A 22500-nucleotide genomic window follows, 5' to 3' on the forward strand; every position below is an offset into this window, starting at 1 on the left:
GCCATTGTGAATGTTGTGTCCATGATGTTGGTCCCTCCTCCTTTAATTTTTCGGTATGTTATGTGTCTCAAATGTATTCCAATGTATGTATGTACCTTCTTTGCAAACAGGCCGGTGGCCTTGCCAGTGCAGTGTTTCTGAAAAATGTATTCAAAGAGTGTATCTAAAGAATCTGTGTGTGTGTGTGTGTGTGTGTGTGTGTGTGTGTGTGTGTGTGTGTGTGTGTGTGTGTGTGTCCGTTCTTCATCATATCCTTTCTGCAGGACTTTTTTTTTAGATTCTCTCTTTCTCCCCTTTTCATTAAATATACATGTGCTGTTGTAACTGATGTAGATTAGCAAGGACAGATTGGAAGAATGGGCCATGCCTAAAAATCTTAATCCTTGGATAAAAAAAACCCAAAAAAAACCGTTTTGAGTTCTTCAGTGTTCCGAGTTATCTGTCTGTATCAGTGTCAAGTCAAGTCAAAATTCTTTTTGTTGAGGATAAATGAACAAGCTTATACAGCTGTTTGTTTGTTTACATCATGCCGTAGAAACTAGAAAAGGCAAACAAAATAGATGGAAACAAAACGGGGGGGGGGGGGGGGGGGGACGGGGGGGAGAAAGCAGGGGGGAGGGGGGGGGGGGCAGGGATCAGGAAGGCATGACGTGAACAATCAACCACTATTAAGTAACGCTGACAAGTATTCTATCGGAAGAAAGCCACACAAGGCCAAATAGCAAAACATTGGTGCTTACACTACGCACGACGAAAAAACAACATCCTTACATCATCAATTACAAACTGTTCAGGAAGAGAATGAGAGTATGAACGAGAGCGAGACAGAGAGAGAGACGCAGAGAGAGAGAGAGAGAGACGCTTTTTGACGCTTTGACACTTTAATGTCACGCCATTGGCCATGAGGTCCTTATGACATGGGTGAATGCATCAACATACTTTCAGTTTAGAACAATATCATTATGATAAACGAACGAAATGGTGAAAGCAAAATTAGTGTTCCTTCTTTGAAGCAACAAAAAAAAAAGAAAAAAAAAATACCAACCAGCAGGCCACCCAACACAAAATAAATCCGTTCATTCATCTATCAATGCACCATGCAACATATTCCAACACTGCTTATTTGCTGATTTATCATCATTATTGTCTTTTTATTTTATTTTCATTCGCTGTTATTATTATAATTCTTTTATTATTTATTTATTCATTTATTTCTTTATTTGTTTTTTATTTCTTTTTTTTTTATAGTTTATTGTTGTTGTTGTTTTTCTCCAGGCCTGACTAAGCGCGTTGTGTTACGCTGCTGGTCAGGCATCTGCTTGGCAGATGTGGTGTAGGGTATATGGATTTGACCGAACGCAGTGACGCCTCCTTGAGCTGCTGGCACTGATACTGATACCAACACTGGCTACAGAAGAAAAGTGTTAATCCTATCTGACCACGTAGTTATGCTTGTTGTACTTGTTTCCTAATCTTCATAGCTTCTGATATGAATTTTGCTAACGAGAGAGATTCAGTTTCAGTAGCTCAAGGAGGCGTCACTGCGTTCGGACAAATCCATATACGCTACATCACATCTGCCAAGCAGATGCCTGACCAGCGGCGTAGCCCAACGCGCTTAGTCAGGCCTTGGAAAAAAAGGGTGAATAAATAATAGATAAGTGTACATAAATAAGTAAATAAATACATAAATAGATGAATAAATAATAATTATTAATATGAAAAAAGGTAGTGATAGTGATAATAATAATAATAATAATAATAATAATAAAATGAACAAACAAACAAATAAATAAGACAACAATGATGATAAATAAGCAAATAAATGTAAAACATGAAGACACACATTCACGCATACAACCACACATGCATAACAGACATGCGCCAAACATGCAGTTTCACAGATATGAAAACGAGAGAGAGAGAGAGAGAGGACTGGGAAGACAAGAGACATAGTGAGAGGCAGACGGGCAATCAGGTAGATGGACAGGCATGTTAGAGAAACCAGGCTAATCGTGTGTGTGTGTGTGTGTGCAGACAACAAGCCCTAGGGTTCGCATCCTTCGCTGGACGCTTTGGGGGCATGTTGTCTCCCTTCATGGTCCCTCTGGTCAGTGCTCTGTATGTGCGTGCGTGTGTGTGTGTGTGTGTGTTTGTCCGTGTGTGTGCGTGCGTGCGCGTGTGTGTGTGTCTGTGTGTGTGAGTGTGTGTGCGTTCGAGGGTCTTTGTGTGTGTGTGTGTGGGGGGGACGGGGGGGGGGTAGGGGGGTGTTTGTATGCGTGTGTGTGCATGTGTGTGTGTGTGTGTGTGTGAGTATGTGTGCGTGATTGTGTGTGTGCATGGGTCTTTGTATGTGTGTGTATGTGCACGTATGTGTGTGTATGTTTTATTGTCAGTGCTCAGTGTGTGTGTGTGTGTGTGTGTTGGGAATGGTGGATGAATGATGTGTTGGTGAGGATGGGTGGGTGATTCAGTGGTCAGTGTGCCTGTGGCTGTCATGTGTGAATGTGTGCGCGTCCGCTGTTACTGGCTCCGTAAATCTCTCTTCCACACACACTCTCTCTGTCTGTTATTCTCCTTCCCTCTTTCCATCCTCTCTCTCATTTCCTTCTCCTTTCTGCCAGCTTTCAAACTCCACAAAAAAAAAACACCGTTAAAAATTGCGGAAAAAAATACTGGCTATAATTCTCTCACGTTCCGTTTTATATATTGTTTGTTTTGTTTTGTTTTTGTTTTCTACCAGAAAATCATCCGTACGTGGACTATGTCCATAAATTTTTTACCACAGTAGAATCTGTTTTTTTTTCAAAATCCACACACTTACTTTTGTGTTTCAAAGTCCGAGCACGTGGTTTGGCTTCCGGGCGCCATCACCGGAACTCTCTGCGTGGTTGTCATCTTCCTCTTCCGGTTTCTACCGGAAACGCAAGGGAGAGAACTGCCTCAGACCTTAGCGGACATTGACGCCTGGAGTGGAGAGGTCAAACCCAGTGAGCAGTGTCCCGCCGCAGACTGTGGGTGCTGCAAGTGTTGTTTGTTGAGGAAGTGGACCAGGGTGGTCAAGAGACTGGCGGGGTGTTTACGTTTACGGGTCTTGGGTTCGGAGCCGGGGTCTGGTTTTGATGCGAAGGGGTCTGCTGGATTGTAATTTGGGTGTGTGTGTGTGTGTGTTTGGGGTTGTCGGGGTGGTGGTGGTGGTGGTGGGGTGGAGTTAAGTATGTGTGTTGTGTGTGTGTGTGTGTGTGTGTGTGTGTGTTCCGGGGGGGTGTGCGTGTGTGTATACGTGTGTGTGTCAATGTGTGTGGGTGTGAGGGGGGAGGATTTGTAGTATGTGTGTGTGTGTGTGTGGTGTTGTGCAGAGTATAGGACATGAGGAAGTGTGTGGTGTAGTGTCGTGCTGTGTGTGTGAGTGAGTGAGAGAGAGAGAGAGAGAGAGTGTGTGTGTGTGTGTGTGTGTGTGTGTGTGTGTGTGTGCAGTTTTGCCCTAAAATCTTTCATGTTGATATTAAAACAATTTTTCTCTTTATCGCTAACGTTTTTGTGTTGCCTTCGAATTTCGGTAATAAATGTGTGGAAAGAAGACTTTTGACGGTTTTTAGGATTCATATAATTGCGACTGCATGTGTTATTGTCTTTCTCTTACACACACACACACACACACACACACACACACACACACACACACACACACACACATGATTCCGTTTTCTTTTCTTTTTTTTTTTTTTTTTAATCATAAAGGTTCAAAGGGACACAACCATGAAAAGGACTACGTGTCTGACAATTATATATATATATATATATATATATATATATATATATATATGTATGTATGTATGTATATATATATATATATATATATATATATATATATATATATATATATATTATAGTGTGCCAGCAGTGTCACCCCCACCACCCACACTGTCCCCTTCACCCCCCCCTCCCATCCCTTCACCACCCCCCGAACCTCCCACCTTACCTTATTTCCCTTCCCGCTCCATCCAAAGTTCAGTCTTTGAGGTTGTGCCCACACCACGCCACCCTCCCTCCTTCCACCCCCACCCCTCTCACCCCACTCCCTAGTCGGGTATCCTACTCTCCCTTAACCCATCTCTCACCTGCCTTACCTCCCCCTGTCCTACTCTCCCTTTTCCTGTCCTACTCCCCCTTACCCCATCTCCTCCCTTCCTACTATCCCCCTCTTACATGCTCCTACTCCCGTTACCCTCCGTCTGGCTACCCCCTCCACTGCTGGACCTCCTACCCCCTGCAGTAACCCTCTATTTGACCTAATCACCTGCAGACGCTTTACACAAAAGAAAGACAAAAGAGCACATATCCCCCCCCCCTCCCCTCCCGCCTTGTCATACTGTCCTTCCCTCTCATTTTCCCCACCTACTCATCCTCCCCCCATCTCTCATGCCCATCCCCTGTCCTATTCTCCTTTCCAGCCCCCCTCTCCTGTTCTACTCATCCACCTTCCCCCCCCCCCCCCTGTCATACTCTAACCCCACCCATCCTAGTCTCTGCCCCCCCCCCTCCCCCCTGTCCTACTCTTCCTTTCCCCTACCACCCCACCTATCCTCGTCACCCATCTCCCCATCTCTCACCTCCTCCTACTCCCTCCATCTCCACCCTGTCCTACTCCCACGTCCAACTTTCCCTCAATGCCTCCCTGTCTTCTTTCCCACTCCCCCCTCTCCCGCTCTCCCATCCTCCCTCCCCTCCCCGCCCCCCGTCCTACTGTCCCTCCCTCCAGTCCTACTCTCCCTTTCCCCCATCTCCCACATGGTCGTACTCTCCCTCCTCCACCTCTTCTACTCTCCCCTCCCCCCCCCCCCCCCCCCCCCCCGTCCTGCTCTCCCTCAACCCATCTCCCCCATCTTCCCCCCTGTCCTATTCTCCCTCCTCCTCCCGTTACCCTCAGCCCGACTTCCCCTCCACTGCCCATCCCCCTACCCTTTGCAGTAACCCTCCATTTCACACAATCACCTGCAGACACTTCTTTAAAAAAAAATAAAAAGGGGGGGGGGGGGGGCATAAGACCTGCAAAGAAGAGAATTAATGTGTGTGATCCCCTCCCACCTTTCTACTCCCCATGTCCTACTCTCCCTCCCCCATCTCACACCCCCTGTCCTGCTCTCACTTCCACCCCCATCTCCTCCACAGTCCTTCTGTCCAGCCGTCCATCTCGCCCTCGTCCTTTTCTCCCTCAGTCCTGTTCTCCCTCCTCCATCTCCCCACCTCTCTTACTCTCCCATCCCACCTTCTCTCCCCTCTCCTACTAACTGCCCCATCTCCTCCTGTCCTACTCTCCCTCAACCCATCTCCCCCATTTTCCCCCCTGTCCTATTCTCCCTCCCCCATCTCTTTCCTCGTCCTACTCTCCACCACCCCCCCCCCCACCCCCATCTTACTCTCCCTCCCCCCTCCTCTTTCCTCGTCCGACACTCCCTCCCCCCCCATCGTCCTACTCTCCCTCCCCATGTCCCCCCTCTACCACTCTCCCGTCCCCCCTTTACCACTCTCCCGTCCCCCCTCTACCACTCTCCCACCTCTCCCCCTCCCATGATCCACTCTTCCTCTCCCTCTACCACTCTGCCCCAACACCCCCCCCCCCCCCCCGACCCCCTCTCCCTTCCTCCCATCTCCCCCCTTGCCCACTCTCCCCCCATCTCCCCTCCCCCGCTGTCCCTACCATCTACCCCTGTCCCCCATCTCCCCCTGTCCTACTCTTCCTCCCCCCATCTCCCCCGTCCTACACCCCACCCCATACCCCCCTGTCTTACTCTCCCACGCCCCCATTCCCGCCCAGTGCAACTCTCCCCCCCAATCTTCCCCCTCCCCCGTCCTACTATCCCCGTCACACACCCTCCTACTCCCATTACCCCCAACATGTCTTCCCCTCAAGGCCTGACTTAGCGCGTTGGGTTACGCTGCTGGTCAGGCATCTACTTGGCAGATGTGGTGTAGCGTATATGGATTTGTCCAAACGCAGTGACGCCTCCTTGAGCTACTGAAACTGAAACTGTCTTCCCCCTCCACTGCCCTACCTCCTACCCCATGCAGTAACCCTAATCACCTGCAGACACTTCACGAAAAACAGACAGGATAAAGAGCACACATTTTCCTTCCAAGAATGGGAGAGTAGAAGTATTGGGCGTGATCCCCTCACACCCATACTGTCCCTCCCCCATCTCTCTCCCGTCCTACTCTCCCTGCTACCCCATCTCCTCACCACTTTCCCATCTTCTCATCCCCCTCATCCCATCTCCCCCCCTGTCCTACTCTCTCATTCCCCCACCCTGTCCTACTTTCCTCTCCCATCCCCCTGTCCCCCATCTCCCACATAGTTCTACCCTCCCTCCTCCATACCTCTTCTATTCTCCCATCCCACCTTATTCACCCTGTTCTACTCCAACTGCCCCATTTCCTGCCACCTCGCAACATGTACCACTCTCCCCCCATCTCTTTCCTCGTCCTATTCTCCCTCTAACCCCCCCCCCCCCCCCCCCCAAAAAAAAAAAGTGCCCTCTACACCCATCCTAACACCTGTGCCCCTCCCCCCCCCCCTATCGACACTGTTCTAATTACCCCACCCTTTTGTCCCCCCCCCCCCATATTCTCCCTAACCCCCCATCCCCCACCCTACTTCCCCCACCCCTATATCCTCCCTGTCTTACTTACCCCCACCTTGTCTTAATCTCACTCCCCTGACTTACCTTCCATCTGACCATGTGAAGCGGAGAAATCAAAGGATTAGGTCGTTATGGAAAAAACAACAACAACAAACAACAACTAATGATTTGATCGGAAATTACTGCCCTTTGCCTAACAAAGGGAACATCCATCTTCACTCCCCTTACTGCCAATATTCGACAACTGACTGAGAAAAATCCGTCCCTCTCCACACCACCCTCCTGTCTCGGTCTAATTCTTCATCATGATCAAAGTGTAATGTGTTCAGTCTTAAGGATAAAGTCCTGTCATGCACGGGATTGAATAATAAGTGACTTCAACACACACACACACACACACACACACACACACGTGTGCGCACACGCGTGCACCAAATAAATACATAGATATTTCTCTCCATTCCTCCCTCTCTCTCGGTACACACACACACACACACACACACACACACACACACACACAGATGGGTGAGAGAGGCATGGAGATAGATTTATATTTGTTTGTTTATATGTGTGCGTCTTTTTAAGCCACTGATGATTAGATATGTTCGATTCCGTGCATGATAAGACAATATCCCAAAGACTGAGCAGATTATATTTTGATCTTGATGATGAATAAGACAGAGAAAGACAGGAAGGTGGGATTGTGAGTACGGATATGACTCAGTCGATTGTTGAATATTGGCACAAAGGGTAGTGAATGTGGATGTTCCCTCTGTTAATCAAAGGGCAGTAATTTCCAACTAAACCCATTGGCTTTTTTACCCAAACGACATAATCCTTTGATTTCTCTGCTTCACATGCAGTTTGACACGATGATAAAGCATCGTTTGCTAATGAGTATACACGCTGAAAGCAGCTGAGTAACTTTAGTGATGTATCACACCTTATCGTTTTGTCATGTAACGTCTTGTGTTTGTAAGATAATTATGTAAGATTTGTTTTTGTAAAAGGGTGAAAAAACAAGAAAATATGGTAATCATGCCGTATCAAATTATGCAAGAACATTGTATGAAATGAATATAGGGCTTTAGTATCATTGGTAAGGCAGTAAAATCTCGGGAAATGAAAAGAATTGAAATATGAAATACGCTAAAATTTGCTAAAATAGATACACCAGGACATTATGGGTATTTTAGTTTGGTTGGGTGGCATTGTAGCGAAAACATGTTTGCAAAAAAACTAGCGCTGAGTTAGGGTGATTTCTGCGGGGATCACACCCAATAACTCTACACCTCTGTTCTTTAGAGGAAAATGTGTGGTCTTTCTTCCCTTTTCATTTTTTTTTCTGTGAGAAGTGTCTGCTAGGTCAGATGGAAGATGTCAGGGAGGTGAGGGAGAGTAGAAGGGGGAAAGTAGGACTTAGGGGAAGAAAGGGGTTGGGGGGACATGGTGGGTGGAGATATAGGGGAATGGAGGGTGGGGGGAGATGGTGGTGAGGGAGTGATGTAGATTGTTATTATTATTATAATGATAATACAGAAAACGACTGGCTCCAATCAGAGAAATGTTAAATTGTGGTGTTAAAAGCACGTGAACAACGCCCGAGAATAATAGTCATCCACGTATATGTGTGCATAAAAAGGCATAAACATGCTTAAATGTTAAAGTATACCACATGTAGGCTCTACTACTCACAGCAATACATATGAAAAAATAATCATCACCAGTATCATAACAACATTACTACTGCTACTACTAGTTCTTGCACCCCCACCACTACTATTACTACAACTACTACAACAACTACTAATACTACAACTACGACCACTACTAGTACTACTTATAATAATGATCATCATCATCATCACCATCATCAATATAGCACTATGTCCATAAACCTGCTCTTGGCGCTTTACAAAACACATGATTCTATACCTAACACATTACATCAATGCAGCATACACACACCTACCAAGCAGACCACACACACACACACACACACACACAACACACACGATGCATATTTACATAATATAAACCTACAATAATCACAGTAAACTCGAAATACCAAAATGTTAACTTGAAGCGAGCGACACATACAATAAATCGCTTATCTCCAGATACCGGAATACCATACCCTTTGCTATGCACCTCTCGTGGAGCCAGTTGCATTGCTCGGACGGAAGAGCCTAGTATGGTCGTAACCCGCTACTAACTGTGTGTAGTATGGAACTGACCAATGGCGTAGTTCGGTCAACGTAGGCATTTAGTCGCGTGTAACTGTCAAAACGTTAGAAGCAAGCAATGCAGCTGGCACCTGATCCATTGTACAGCGTTCAGAAATGTGGAGCTGTGAACAAAACATCGGGCCATCTCCAAAACATCTATTTTTTGTCCAGCATCCATGCCTCTGTTCACTGACAGTGAGAAAGTTCGGCTTCAACCGGTAATTCTAATTCTAATTGCTGGAATAGGCGTCGCAAGAGAAAAAAAAAAACATTTTATTTTCATGGAGAAAAAACGCAAGTGGACCATGTTCCATAATTGTCGATCTTGTGCTGGGGCCTCATGCTAGCGTTGACTCCAGTTTTTACTGAACGTATCGTCGACAGGTGGGAATTGCAACGTCTGTAGAGCTTTAATTCTATCGGAATGATGTCTTATTTACAGTGAAAATTAAAAAAAATTTTTAAAAATTAAAAATCTCCAGGCGTTGGATGCACTGAAAACGTTTCTGCCCGACAGTCAAATTATTTCGACGCATTTGTAATTACTGAACGTCGTTTTCCTTCTCTCTCTCTCTCTCTCTCTCTCTCTCTCTCTCTCTGTGTGTGTGTGTGTGTGTGTGTGTGTGTGTGTGTGTGTGTGTGTGTGTGTTTTAAGATAACAGAAATTTACTGTTCCCGCTAAACATTACTATGGTTATTCAGAGTCGCCAGACTGGGTTCGATGAGTTCAGTGACATTGAAACGCATAATTTAAGACAATAATCATGTCATACCGTGCATCCAAGTCAATAGCCCACCGAACCTCAAGAGGTCACACCATCATTGAGTACATGGCTTCATCTCCGATCTGCCAGAGTCTGATCATAGTCTGTGGCAACGACGACCCCCACCCTCCTCCTTCAATCACCACACCCTCCACACCTTACCTCGCCTGCTCCCCTCAAGGAAGCAAAAAAAAAAAAAAAAAAAAAAACGAAAAAAAAAACAACCGCAACATAACTGCCAAAAAAAGAAAGAAAAGAAAACCAATCATGGGATTGTTCAGATTTTTTTTCACATCTTTTTTCGAACTGTAAAAGCAGGACAGTTCAACAAATAGGCAGTGTATTGCATTGTATTGTATTGTAGTTTTGTTCGCAACAGGTTTCTCTGTATGAAATTCGGACTGCCCTCCCCAGGGAGAACGCATCGCTCCAGTGAAAGTTGCCACCCGTTTTCGTTTTTGTTTTGTTTGGTTGTTTTTTTGTTTTTCGTTTTTTTTTTGTTTTTGTTTTTTTTTGTTTGTTTGTGTTTTTTGTTGTTGTTGTGTTGTTGTTGTTTTTTTTTTTTTTGGGGGGGGGGGGGGGCAGGTGAGCGTCTTATCCATTCTGCCACCTTCCTCTCTAATAGGTACACAAATAGACATGCATGCACTCAAGGCCTGACGATGGCGTTGGGTTATGATGCCAGTCTATTTGTATTTGTATTTCGTTTTATCACAACAGATTTCTCTGTGTGAAATTCGGGCTGCTCTCCTCAGGGAGAACGCGTCGCTACACAACAGCGCCACCACCCCCACCCCCACCCCCACCCCCACCCCCCGTTTTTTTCCCCTGCGTGCAGTTTTATTTGTTTTTCCTATCGAAGTGGATTTTTCTACAGAATTTTGCCAGGAAAAACCCTTTTGTTGCCATGGGTTCTTTTATGTGTGCTAAGTGCATGCTGCACACGGGACCTCGGTTTATCGTCTCATCCGAATGACTAGCGTCCAGACCACCACTCAAGGTCTAGTGGAGTGGGAGAAAATGTCGGCGGCTGAGCCGTGATTCGAACCAGCGCGCTCAGATTCTCTCGCTTCCTAGGCGGACGCGTTACCTCTAGGCCATCACTCCACGCTAGTCAGGTAATCTGTGTAACAAGTGTGGTGTAGAAGCGTGCATGGGTATTATATGGATGCACACATCCCTCAGCCTCAGCCTCAGCCTCAGGCTCAGCCTCAGCCTCAACTTCACACGCGCGTGACGGCGCTTTTGGTGGTGGGGGTGCTGGCGCGGCGCTGGGACATCCCTCTGGAGTCGGCAAAGGAGTCGTTCCTGCTGCCACCCTGGCTCCGGCTCTGGCTCTGGCTGTGGCTCTGGCGACGGCGGAGATGACGACGGCTGCGTTGGTACCTGGAGAAGCACAGGAAGCACAGACAGCGCTTGAAGTTCCGACGGAAGTTCTGCGAGAAGATGGCGTAGAGGACGGGGTTGGCAGCTGAGTTGAGGTGCGTCAAGACCATGACGAAGACGAAGAAGGTCCAGGACTGGGGCTGGGGTGGGGGCTGGGAGGAAGACGAGGAGGGCGAGGAGGAGGAGGGGGAAGAGAGGGAGAGGGAGGTGGAGGAGGAAGGGGAGGCTGGGGAGGAGAAGAAGAAGAGGTGATGGAGGAGGTGGACCTGCAGCGGAGAGTAGCTGACCACGTAGACCGCCACGCTGGCCACCAGCATCTTGACCACCCCTTTCCGGGCGCGGATCGTCTCCGCGGCGTGCTGGTCTCTGTGCTGGTGTTGGTGGTGGTGGTGCTGGTGGTGGTGGGGGTGGGGGTGGTGGTCGTTGTTGTTGTTGCCCCCCCTACCGGTCCCACCACCCTCTCTCTGCTCCGTCTCCCCGGACGTACGTTTGTGGCCGTTCCACATCCTGCTCCGATCTTCTCCTGCAACTCTCCCACCTCCTGACTCTTCTCCTTCCCCTGCTGCTGCTCCTTCTCCGTCTAATTCTCCTTCTCCTGCCCCTCCTTCTCCTCCTGCTCCCGCTTCTCCTCCTGCTCCTGCCCTACCTCCTTCTCCTTCTCCTCCTCTTCCTCCTCCTCCTTCTGCACGGACTCCGTGGAGAGGGATGTTGGACGAGTCAGCGCTGCCGGGCGGCCCTGTCTGCTGGAAGCGGCACTGCAGGTCCTCCATGCTGGCGAAGAGACGCCTGCACACTGCGGCGTAGAGCACTACCTGGGTGATCATGGGCAGGAAGTAGAAGAGCAGCGACTCGGTCACCTTGAAGGTCAGGTAGTGGCGGGGGTGGTCGCCCGGAAACACGATGACGCAGTGCTGCTTAGCAACAGGGGAAGAGGAGGAGGAGGAGGAGAGGGAGGGAGGGTGGTCCATGGTGGTGGTGGTGGTGGTCGGGGCGGTAGGGGGGTAGGGAGGGGTGAGGCGGTTGAAGAGGGCGGTGGGCAGCCCGCACAGCAAGGCCAGAGGCCAGATGACGGCGATGACGTAGAGCACCTTGCGGCGCGTGCACACCACGTGCGCCTTGATGGGGAAGACGATGCCGATGAACCTGGGAACAGGGTTAAAGGTTATTCAATTAACAACGAAGAGTAGTAACTCTCTCCGTGTACACAGGACACAATTTTCAAGTCAATTCTGCTTATGCTGCCAATTCAGCTCCAGCACACAAGGTAAATAAAAGGTACATTGCGGAGCAAACCCAGACACTTCCTTCTGGAAGCTCCGGGCTTGTCCTTATACCGATCATTTGACATGTGCACACAGCAGCAATGACAGAATAAATGTGCAAACACAAATTATCTTTTCATTCAAGACTGGCATAGACTTTTTTAATCCTGAATATGCTACAGAGAATATACAGACAACACAGAACAAACAGGTTAATTAAAGGTTAGAAAGGTGAAAGATTAAAGGTTCCCAAAGCCATTTTTCGGCTATCAGGGGCAGTGAATTCAAATCATCCACCGTATCTTTGGACTCGGCATGGAAAGAAGAAGGCGGGGCCTCGATTACTCTCCTTCCGCCGATTTAACCCTTTCACCGCTAGTCATTTTAGAGTACAAAATTCTCTTGTGGTATAAACACAGAAAAGACAGTGGCTAAGAATAGCTGGGGATTCCCCCTTGCGATGTATGGAAAAAATGCCCTATCTTACCACTGAAAATTAAGAGCAGTAGGTTCATGGATAACAGACCAATGAATGGTCACCTTTCAGTGACATGGGTCCTCTTCCACGCCTGTGCATAAATGCGAGCTTGGTGGTGAAAGGGTTAATCGACCTTCCCCGACCGAAGTCAGGGGTACCCATCCACACCTGGCTGGAGTGAGGAAACACGGAGTAAAGTGCCTACATGTCTGTCTGAGTGTGTATGTGTGCGTGCCTGAAATCTGATTGAATGACACAGGAAACGAATGATGAGCGCCCCCGCAATGGCAGCCGTCAGTCGGCTCCACAGAATACTAAATAGGCAGAACGGACATACGCGCCTTCGGTATGTTCCGTTAGTTTCCGTACATACTCGGGCCGCCATTTTGTTATCCCTGTACACGATTTGCGATGGCGGCTATTTCAACAGTATCAACACGTGGTGCGAAGTACTTCTGTGTAATTAACTGCAGTAATAACAGCAAAATAAGCATCGATGAAAGGACGGGCAGAACTGTGTGGATGTTTAATTTTCCCAACCCAGGGACGGAAAGAGAACGGTAAGTTCATATCTTTTTCTTTTCAGTTTGGGCATTCTCCATGGGAGGCCAAGCTTCGCAGACTCAGCCTACGTTGATGTTTATATTTTCCTGTGATAAGACATCTGCGTTGCTTCGGGAGAAATGTATCGCCTGTGAGGAAACCGCTGATGGTGCGGAGAAGGGGGGGGGGTGGCTTTCAAAGTGTCTTAAAGTACAGACAGAAATTGAGTCGTAGAAAACAAGCAATTCTGGCTGATTCTGGTCATTGTTTATACTAGCCGGAGTAAAGAGTCTGCTGCTCTGCGGAAAACACTGGAACAAAATAATGTGTGTGTGTGTGTGTGTGTGAGAGAGAGAGAGAGAGAGAGAGAGAGAGAGAGAGAGTGTGTGTGTGTGTGTGTGTGTGTGTATTTCAGTATGGATCTGTCTTTTTTTGTGCACCACATTTTTCCATAAGAGTTGGTGAGAGGTTTTATGTATGAGTGCACTGTCACGGTGTGAGTAAATAAAAATACTTTTTTTTTTTTAAAGATGCCAGAAATGGGTCATCAACATCCGACGAGCTGACGTCAACATCTCCAACATCAAGAGGAAACAGGTGTGCTCAGTGCACTTTGAGGAGAAGGCTTTCAACTGCCCGACGAACATTCAGGAATCGAGACTCCTTCCAACTGCAGTCCCTACCCTCGTCACCTGCCCAAATCCTCCTCCCTCTCTAGATTGTCGACGACCTCAACCAAAGAAAAGAGACGTCATTGTGGCAATAGATAAACGAAAAAGACAACATTCCGATTCAGATTCTGAAGCCAGCCCTTGTACCAACAGCAGTAATGTCAGTGATGTGGCACCGCTTGATGAACCACCTGCTAAAGAGCCCAGAATTGACAGTGACACTCTAATGAAAGAACTTGAGAAAACCAAGCAGGCTCTTGACGCTTTGAAGAAAGAAAATAAAAGCCTGCAGAGGAAGTTGAAGACATCACAGGAAGGCAAGAAAAAGTTGAAGAAGAAACATAGTGAACATATTCTTCAGTTAGGGAATAACTGGTGACAGTATATGACACTCTAAGGATTTCCCTGTCTCTGCAACGTGTGTGTGACACTGACACTGGTGACAGTATAATGCTATTAGGATTTCCCTATCTGTGCAATGTATGACATTGACTGTGTGATACTCTGAGGATTTATTTATAATCTGAGCAACATTGGCAGTGCACGATACAGTGACCTATTTGTGAAATGTGTCAAATGACAGTAATCTTCATTATCTGTTGTTTGGGTGAAAAATGTTAGATTGACACTGACAGTGATGCCTACTCTACATTCTGTGACATTCACAATTCTGTGGCTGATCGAGGAAGGTGCATTGATGTGAGTACACTATTTTAATACAATGATTTTTAATACAATAATATACAGTAAATCCTCTCTTGGGCGGCCACCCCTTTAGCCAGGAAGTAGTGGCTGTAAATTAGAGGCGGCCTCTCAAAAGAAGTTTGAATTCATAAATATAGGAAGCAAAAGTACTTGGAAACACTGAATTGCCTTCTTCTTTTTCTTCCTCGTTTGAGGTGGAAAACTTCATGTGAGAACCATCCCACTGGTACTGCTCATACAGTGACCGCCTATAAGGGGTTTTGCTGTTATAATGAAAAAATGTGTCCTTGTATGTTTTTAATGCTGAAGAGGAATGTTATCCAAACACGCATACATACACTCACAATCTCATTCGCGTTACAAACATGCACACAGATTCATCTGAAGTGACTGACAATGTAATCACAGGCTAGAGTTTGCCAGTAGGCCTAAAATACTTTGGCCCAGTGATGAATAGACTCAGTCATATTCAGCTTCTTTACGGGTGTGATAGGGTAAATGTAATGAACTGCAGAAACAACGCGGACACCATCCCCACCCCTCCTCTTTCCTTGCAAACTCCGCCTGTTAGTGTTACGCGCAATCAGTCGATCGGCGCAATCTAGCGAACTCTGATTCAGTCAAGTATGTGCACAGCCGAATTTATCTGGTCAGAAGCACATAGAAAGAAACAGATAGTACACTCAAAATCAGTGTGTGGTAAAACGAAACTTGGAAAGCGACTTTCCAATGACTCCGACATAAGGCGTGTGTGTGTGTGTGTGCGACGCCGCCTCTCACGAGTTACAGGGTAAACAAGATGGCGGACGCCTTGGCCAACCGGAACGCGTTTTCCGATCGCGCGAAGAAGGAATGTCCCTTCTGCCTGTTTAGTATTCTGTGGTCGGCTCTATCCAGGTAGGCAGCCTGTTGTGCAAATGACCCCTTGTTTGTAAAGCGCTTTGAGCTGAGTCTCCGACCGAGGATAGGCGCTATATAAGTGTCCATATCAATCAATGACTCCGTGTTTGTAAAGCGTTCAGAGCTTAGTCTCCGACCGAGGATAGGCGTTATTTTAGTGTCCACATTATTCATCATTCATTCTTTCACAAAAAGGTAGTTACTGTACTTCTAACCTCCGCCACACTGAGCTCATTTCACCAAGGTCAGCTGTGAAGGGGTTAAAATATCTGCGTAATTACCACCTCGCGGGCACGTGGTTTGGGGATTGCGGATTTCCAGTGTTCTTTGACATTTTCCTCTCTCTCTCTCTCTCTCTCTCTCTCTGCCTGTTTGTATGTATGTCTTCTGTGTCGCCCCCCTTTAGCTTATATCTCTGCCCCCCCCCCCCTCTCTCTCTCTCTCTCTCTCTTTCTGTGCCCCTACCCCTATCCCTACCCCTAAATCCACCCTCACAAACCCACCATCGCCCCCTACCCTGTCTCTCTCTCCCCGCCCTCCTCCCCCATCCTCTCTCTCTCTCTCTCCCCTTGTCTCTCCCTCTCCTCCCTCTTCCTCTCCCCTCCCCACCCCCATCCTACCCACTTTCCTACCGACTGTCACGTCGTTTGTAGTTCACACCCACCCACCTGTTGTCTGTCAAAGGTCTTTATCAATCAGAATGTCTGCACACAGCGCCCTTTGCTCGCGGCGGGGTACGTGATTCTGGGAGTTTCCAGTGTGCTTTGTGCGTGTCATATTTCTGTTCCTTTGTTGCAGTCTCCTCTCCGTGTTCTGTGGGAGCGGTGTAACTTAGGCAAGACACTCTCCTGTGTCAATTAACCCTTTCACTCACTGCCAAGCTCGCATTTATGCAGCAGCAAGGTAAGAGGACCCATGTCACTGAAGAGTGATCAGATCATGGGTCTGGTATCCATGAACCTACTGCTCTTTATGTTCGGTGGTAGGACAGGCCATATTTTCTAACACATCGCAGGGGGAATTCCGAGCTGTTATTAGACACCATATTTTCTGCGTTTGTAGCACAAGGGAATTTTGCACTCTGGATTAACTGACGGTGAAAGGGTTAATCAGATTCCAGCCCAGACAGTCGAGACACCAGCTGCCTCTTTAGCGCTGCTGTCCTGGTGGCCTTAATCGGACACGACTGTCAACAAGAAAGTAAGAGTTGTATGGTCGATGGTTTCTCCGAAGTCATTTACAGCTTTGCCTTTTTTTTCTTTTTTTTTCTTTTTTTTTAAAGGACTATGACTTTAAAGCACAGAAGGCAAGATTGCACTGGCTCTTCATGCTTCAGCCTGGAGGACTAGCTGGCCTTTGGGAACCATCCCATCGCCGGCTTGTCCTGAAACCCTCTTGGCCGAGAGAGTGGGGGGTGTAACTTGGGCAAGACACTCTCCACTGTAATCAAATTCTGGCCCAGGTAGTCAGGAACAGCAGTTGCCTCCTGAACTGTTCTGATGATCATTGTCGGACACGACCTATCATACATACTATCTTACATAATCCTTGTCTCTGTCTGTCCGTTTGTCTGTCTTTAGGCACACTGATACTGCTGTCTTTTATTTCCACGTCTGGCAAATGCGGCTACTACCGCATGTGACTGCCATTAACACCAGTGTTTACTTGGGAGAGACCGGACAACACACAAAAAGAGCAGAAAGAATAACAACTCTGCGAACTGAAAAGCAGAAAAGGTGGGAGGGGGAGGAGGGGGGGGGATGATGTTGGTGAATATGGAGGAGTAAGTTGGATATGTAATGTATGTAATACAGGTCAATAATGTGGAGATGGGAAGCCCCACATCCTGAACATAGAGAACATAGAACACAGAGACTTTTAAAACAAAACAAAAACAACAAAAAATAAAAACTAACAAAGAAAAACTAACACCCACGTAAAATGGTGATGCGGATTTTTTTTCTCAGTGACACATTTGACGGCATCCTCCTGAAAACAGCAAAAAAGTAAACACCAGTATACTCTGAATCAACGAACACGACGAGAAGGGGAAAAAAAAGAAGAAAAGAAAGTAACATCGACAAGGAGGGAGAGAGAGAGAGAGAGAGAGAGAGAGAAGAGGGAAGACAGAGACAAACAAACAAACAGAGCTCGAGAAAGGAGGGGGGGCCGGGGGGGGGGGAGGGGTGCGAGGAAGTGGAGCTGCAGGTAGGAAGGAACGAACGAACGAATCAATATAAAGTTTCAGTTTCGATTTTTCTGAAGGAGGCGTCTCTGTGTTCGGACAAATCCATATACGCCAGCCACAGCACTTCTGGTAGGCAGATGCCTAGCTAGCTGCATGACCCACCGCAGCTTATAAAGAGATATAAATAGAGCATTGGTATACATCAAACCTTTTTCCTTTATTTCTTCTTCTTCTTTTTTTTTTTTTTTTTTTTTGTGGTGGGGTCAGGGGGGGAATTTAAGAAAAGAAAAAAAAAATTACAGAAAATCGAAGTACAGATTTGTACACTTGGAAATGCATACAAACCCGTCAGGACATACATCAGACAGTGAATTAGAAAAACCACTTCGAAAGAACTACAAGGAGAGACAGACAGACAGACAGACAGACAGAGACAGAGACACACAGAGAGAGGATATCAAGTTTTCGAGGGACTTTTGTTGTTGTTTTTTTCCTCCTTCTTTCTTTTTAACCTTTTTTAAGCCCATGAAATTTTGACACATACGCAGTGGTCGATCCGCGACGTTTTCGAATGACTGGCATCACGGCCAGTCTGGAAAAACAACAGCAGACACCGAATAAGAGATGTTTTGTGGACTTGACGTCATCGTTTCCTGGGGGTATTCAATCTCTCTCTCTGTCTCTCTGTGTGTGTCTCTCTCTCACAGACACACACACACACACACACACACACACACACACACACACACACACACACACACACACACGCACGCACACACACACACACACACACACACGCACGCGCACACACACACACACACACACACACACACACACACACACACACACACACACACGCGCGCACGCACGCACACACTCACACACACACACACACACTCCAGGGGACACCGAGTTGCCATAGTGCAGTGTCACTTTATATTCTTTTCTCTTTTTTTTTTTTTTTTTTTTTTTTTGTTTTGCTTTTTTGTCTGCAATTTCATTTGTTACACTATGAAAGTGAAAGTTCTCTACAGAATTTAGCCAGGGACAAATCTTTAGTTGCCGTGGGTTCTGCAACGTGCACAAACTGCCTGCCTGCTGCGCACGATTATTAGCTTATCGCTTCATCCAAAAGACAAGTATTCAAATCACCTTTCAAGATCTAGTAGACGGGTGGAGGGGGCGGGGAGGCAGGAGGAGGGAGGGGGGGGGAGTAAGAATCCCAGTTCGTATGTGAGACTGGAACCTGTGCACACTCGCGTTCACGTCTGAAACATCACCACTGGGCCACACCTCAACTTGTCGTTACTTTCAGTAATCAGTTCGTAATCCTTACTCATTACAAATGTTACTGACCAAAACATTACGCTCACCAAGGCAGTTTATAACCAAAGAAGAAGAAAAAGAAGATAGTAGTAGTTGTTGTTGTTGTTGCTGCAGCAGCGGTAGTAGCAGTAGTAGCAGCAGCAGCAGTTGTAGTAGCGGTGGTGGTGGTAGTAGTAGTAGCAGCAGCAGCAGCAGTAGTAGTAGTAGTAGTAGTACTAACATTGCGCCTTTCATCGGCCAGATACTAAACTCTAAGCTTCTTCCACACACGGTGTCATTTGCTCAACAGACTACCTACCCGGGTGCAGCCGACTGACAGGTGCCTTTAGGCGCTTATCATTCGTTTCCCGTGTCAACCATTCAGACTTCAGTCACGAGCACACGCACACATGTATATCAGATTGGGCTTCTCTGAAGAATTTTGCCAGCGACCACCCTTTCGTTCCCGTGTTTGTTTGGGTGTTGTTGGTTGGTGTTTTTTGTTTGTTTGTTTAATTGTGCACCAAATGCATCCTGCACACGGGACCTCGGTTATCGCCCCTTCCGAAAGACTAGCACGCAGACCATTCAAGGTCTAGCGGATGGGTGTGGTTGGTGGTGGGGGAGAAGTATTGGCCACCAATCCATAATTATATTGCCATTTTTAGTACTCAGTTTGTAAGCTGATTCATTAGAAGCATAACGGCATCAGAACATTACTCAAACCAAGAGAGTTTTGTAACCAAAGCATTAATAGTGTAACAGGCTAAGAAGGTATTCTCAACAAGTCGCTGTATGACTTTAAGCATTACATACCATACCACAAAGGATTACTTTTTGCCTTGTAGAATAATGACGACCATCATTTATAATTAATCAAACAAACAGACTTCATTAAGTGCTGAACATAACACCCGGAAGTTCAAAGGGGCTTGTGGGAATGAGTTGTCTTGACAACAGACGACTGAATACAATCCGTTTGAACCACATCTCTCTGATGTCTGTACCCTTTACAGGTCATTAAAAAAAAAGACATAGTTTCATGACTGGTTAAATAGAATATACCTTCGCTTGTGTAAGCATGTAGTAAAGATCATACACTTATATAGATCTATTCGTACATGTATACTTCTTCTTCTTCTTCTGCGTTCGTGGGCTGCAACTCCCACGTTCACTCGTATGCACACGAGTGGGCCTTTACGTGTATGACCGTTTTTACCCCGCCATGTAGGCAGCCATACTCCGTTTTCGGAGGTGTGCATGCTGGGTATGTTCTTGTTTCCATAACCCACCGAACGCTGACATGGATTACAGGATCTTTAACGTGCGTATTTGATCTTCTGCTTGCATATACACACGAAGGGGGTTCAGGCACTAGCAGGTCTGCACATATGTTGACCTGGGAGATCGTAAAAATCTCCACCCTTTACCCACCAGGCGCCGTCACCGTGATTCGAACCCGGGACCCTCAGATTGACAGTCCAACGCTTTAACCACTCGGCTATTGCGCCCGTCTGCATGTATACAAAATATGTAATCACCCCTTCGAATAGGCCATGACCCTAATGAATATACTATTGTTATCGTATCCTTTTCGTGTATAACTGTACTCGAGTGAGTAGTCGTCGATAAAAAATAAAAATAAAAAAATAAAAATAACAAGTCTGTAATCTTAAAATTTACAGACGTCTCGAAACCCAGACTGTCTGTCTAATTTTGGACGTAGACCGATCCTCCTGTGACCTTTACGTGCTGAAGCAAGGACGGGGAGAAAAGAGCACAAACAACGCATGAGTCAGACACACAGACGGTTGTCAATCTGTCGCCGACCTCCCACACTATGTGTGTGTGTGTGTGTGTGTGTGTGTGTGTGTGTGTGTGTGTGTGTGTGTGTGTGTGTGTGTGTGTGTGCGTGCGTGCGTGTGTGTTCTTTCTTTTTTCTTTTTTTTTTCTTTTTTTAAGTTTATCGTCTTTTCACTGGTAAGTGATATTAGACGTGGGGAAGGGCGGGGGGAGGTAGTACATGTGTGTGCGCAGTGGGGATTGAGGGGGTGGGTGGGTGGGTGGAGAGTGGGGTGATGGAAAGAGGTGATGGGATGACTGATACAGGAAAAGAGACATAAGAAGCGTGTGTGTGTGTGTGTGTGTGTGTGTGTGTGTGTGTGTGTGTGTGTGTGTTTGTGTGTGTGTGTGTGTGTGAGTATCAATATTAGTATCAGTATCAGTAGCTCAAGAAGGCGTCACTGCGTTCGGACAAATCCATTCACGCTACACCACATCTGCTAAGCAGATGCATGACCAGCAGCGATAACCAACGCGCTTTGTCAGGCCTTGAGAGAAAAACAATTGACATAGAATAAAGTAAAATAAGATAAAAATGAATAAATATTGATAAATAAATGAATAAATAGACAGATAAACAAATAATAATAATAATAATAATAATAATAATAATAATAATAATAATAAATGAAATGAAATAAAATAAAATAGAATTTAAAAATATGAATGAATAAAAGAAAGAAAAAATCTCTCTCTCTCTCTCTCTCTCTCTCTCTCTCTCTCTCTCTCTCTCTCATCCACTTCCTCTGTCTCTCACTCACTCTCACACACACTCTCTCACCCACTGGTAATAACACCACCAGAAAAACGAAAGACACACATGAGAACGCAAGAACAATGTTGTTGGGTTGGGAAGGAACGAAAATGAAAAAAAAAAGGGGGGGGGGGGCGAGGGGGGGTAGGAGTGAGTAGAGGGGTAGAAAGAAGAAAGAGGGCAAGATGGAGTGGCATGTATAGATGAGCTAATAACACTCATACATACTTAGAAGCAAGAGAGAGAGAGAGAGAGAGAGAGAGAGAGAGTTTAGTCTTGGCACAGTGGGGGGAGTCTGCACGTGGACTGAAATGGCAACTTGTTTGCGAGACACAGGAGTAGTGTATGGGAAGTACCTAGTGTACATGGGAAGTAATTATACTCTAATTTGGTTAGTTTTGAAGCGGTTTTTCGACCAATTTTTGCAATAAACGGTTCAATAATTAGAAGTACAAAAAAGGTCTCAGATCTGCTTATAAAACAAACGTACGTAAATTGGAAAACATACTATTTTGTCTGAGTGTTTTTCCTATGAGCGTATAAATGTTTTATACACACCTCCAAATTACACGTTTACAGTTTGATGAAATCTTCAGCAGCAACAGTAATTATTTGAATGTTAATATGTATTTTTTGACTGCTGGTTGTATAACGCAGCTAGTGTTCAAGTTAACAAAAAGTGAAAAATTACACGCGCACACACACCTTTCATGATACGAATCCAGTATGCTAACATAAAAGCACGTTATCATTCTTGCGTGGGACAGGGAGGAGGAATATATAGCAGAATGCCTACTCATAATTCAAAGTTAAACTGCACACTGACAAAAATT

At 46.3% G+C, this 22500-nt stretch overlaps 3 protein-coding genes across 4 annotated transcripts in view; 2 read left to right on the forward strand and 1 right to left on the reverse strand.

The window, feature by feature from the left end:
- The window catches only part of LOC143297059 (uncharacterized), a 25522-nt gene extending 21972 nt beyond the window's left edge, over positions 1-3550 (forward strand). Inside the window, exons 3-4 of the mRNA XM_076609230.1 lie at positions 2038-2110; positions 2840-3550. Of these exons, the coding sequence (XP_076465345.1) occupies positions 2038-2110; positions 2840-3148 (382 nt within the window). The 3' untranslated portion in view covers positions 3149-3550. The remainder of the gene's footprint in view (positions 1-2037; positions 2111-2839) is intronic.
- Positions 3551-10856: 7306 nt separating this feature from the next.
- Positions 10857-13949, reverse strand: LOC143297060 (neuropeptide receptor 15-like). The gene is made up of 5 exons (XM_076609231.1): positions 13870-13949; positions 12012-12162; positions 11712-11876; positions 11286-11390; positions 10857-11171 (listed from the first exon to the last, which is right to left on the reverse strand). The coding sequence occupies exons 1-5, from the start codon at positions 13947-13949 to the stop codon at positions 10857-10859; spliced, it is 816 nt and encodes a 271-aa protein (XP_076465346.1).
- A 576-nt stretch (positions 13950-14525) lies between these two features.
- The window catches only part of LOC143297180 (cysteine-rich venom protein Mr30-like), an 86884-nt gene continuing 78909 nt past the window's right edge, over positions 14526-22500 (forward strand). For both annotated transcript variants that reach the window (XM_076609376.1, XM_076609375.1), the window contains exon 1: positions 14526-14672. The gene's annotated coding sequence lies outside the window, so the exon portion shown is untranslated. The remainder of the gene's footprint in view (positions 14673-22500) is intronic.

Source organism: Babylonia areolata, chromosome 22 (assembly GCF_041734735.1).
Source record: "Babylonia areolata isolate BAREFJ2019XMU chromosome 22, ASM4173473v1, whole genome shotgun sequence".
Taxonomy (NCBI): Eukaryota; Metazoa; Mollusca; class Gastropoda; order Neogastropoda; family Buccinidae; genus Babylonia; species Babylonia areolata.

Coding starts and splice junctions, on each gene's coding strand:
- LOC143297060 (XM_076609231.1), bottom strand. CDS start 13,949: ATGTTCGTCGGGCAGTTGAAAGCCTTCTCCTCAAAGTGCACTGAGCAC. Junction 12,163..13,869: donor TTGATGTTGGAGATGTTGAC/GTCAGCTCGTCG, acceptor CCCTGTTCCCAG/GTTCATCGGCATCGTCTTCC. Junction 11,391..11,711: donor CCAACATCCCTCTCCACGGA/GTCCGTGCAGAA, acceptor CACCAACACCAG/CACAGAGACCAGCACGCCGC.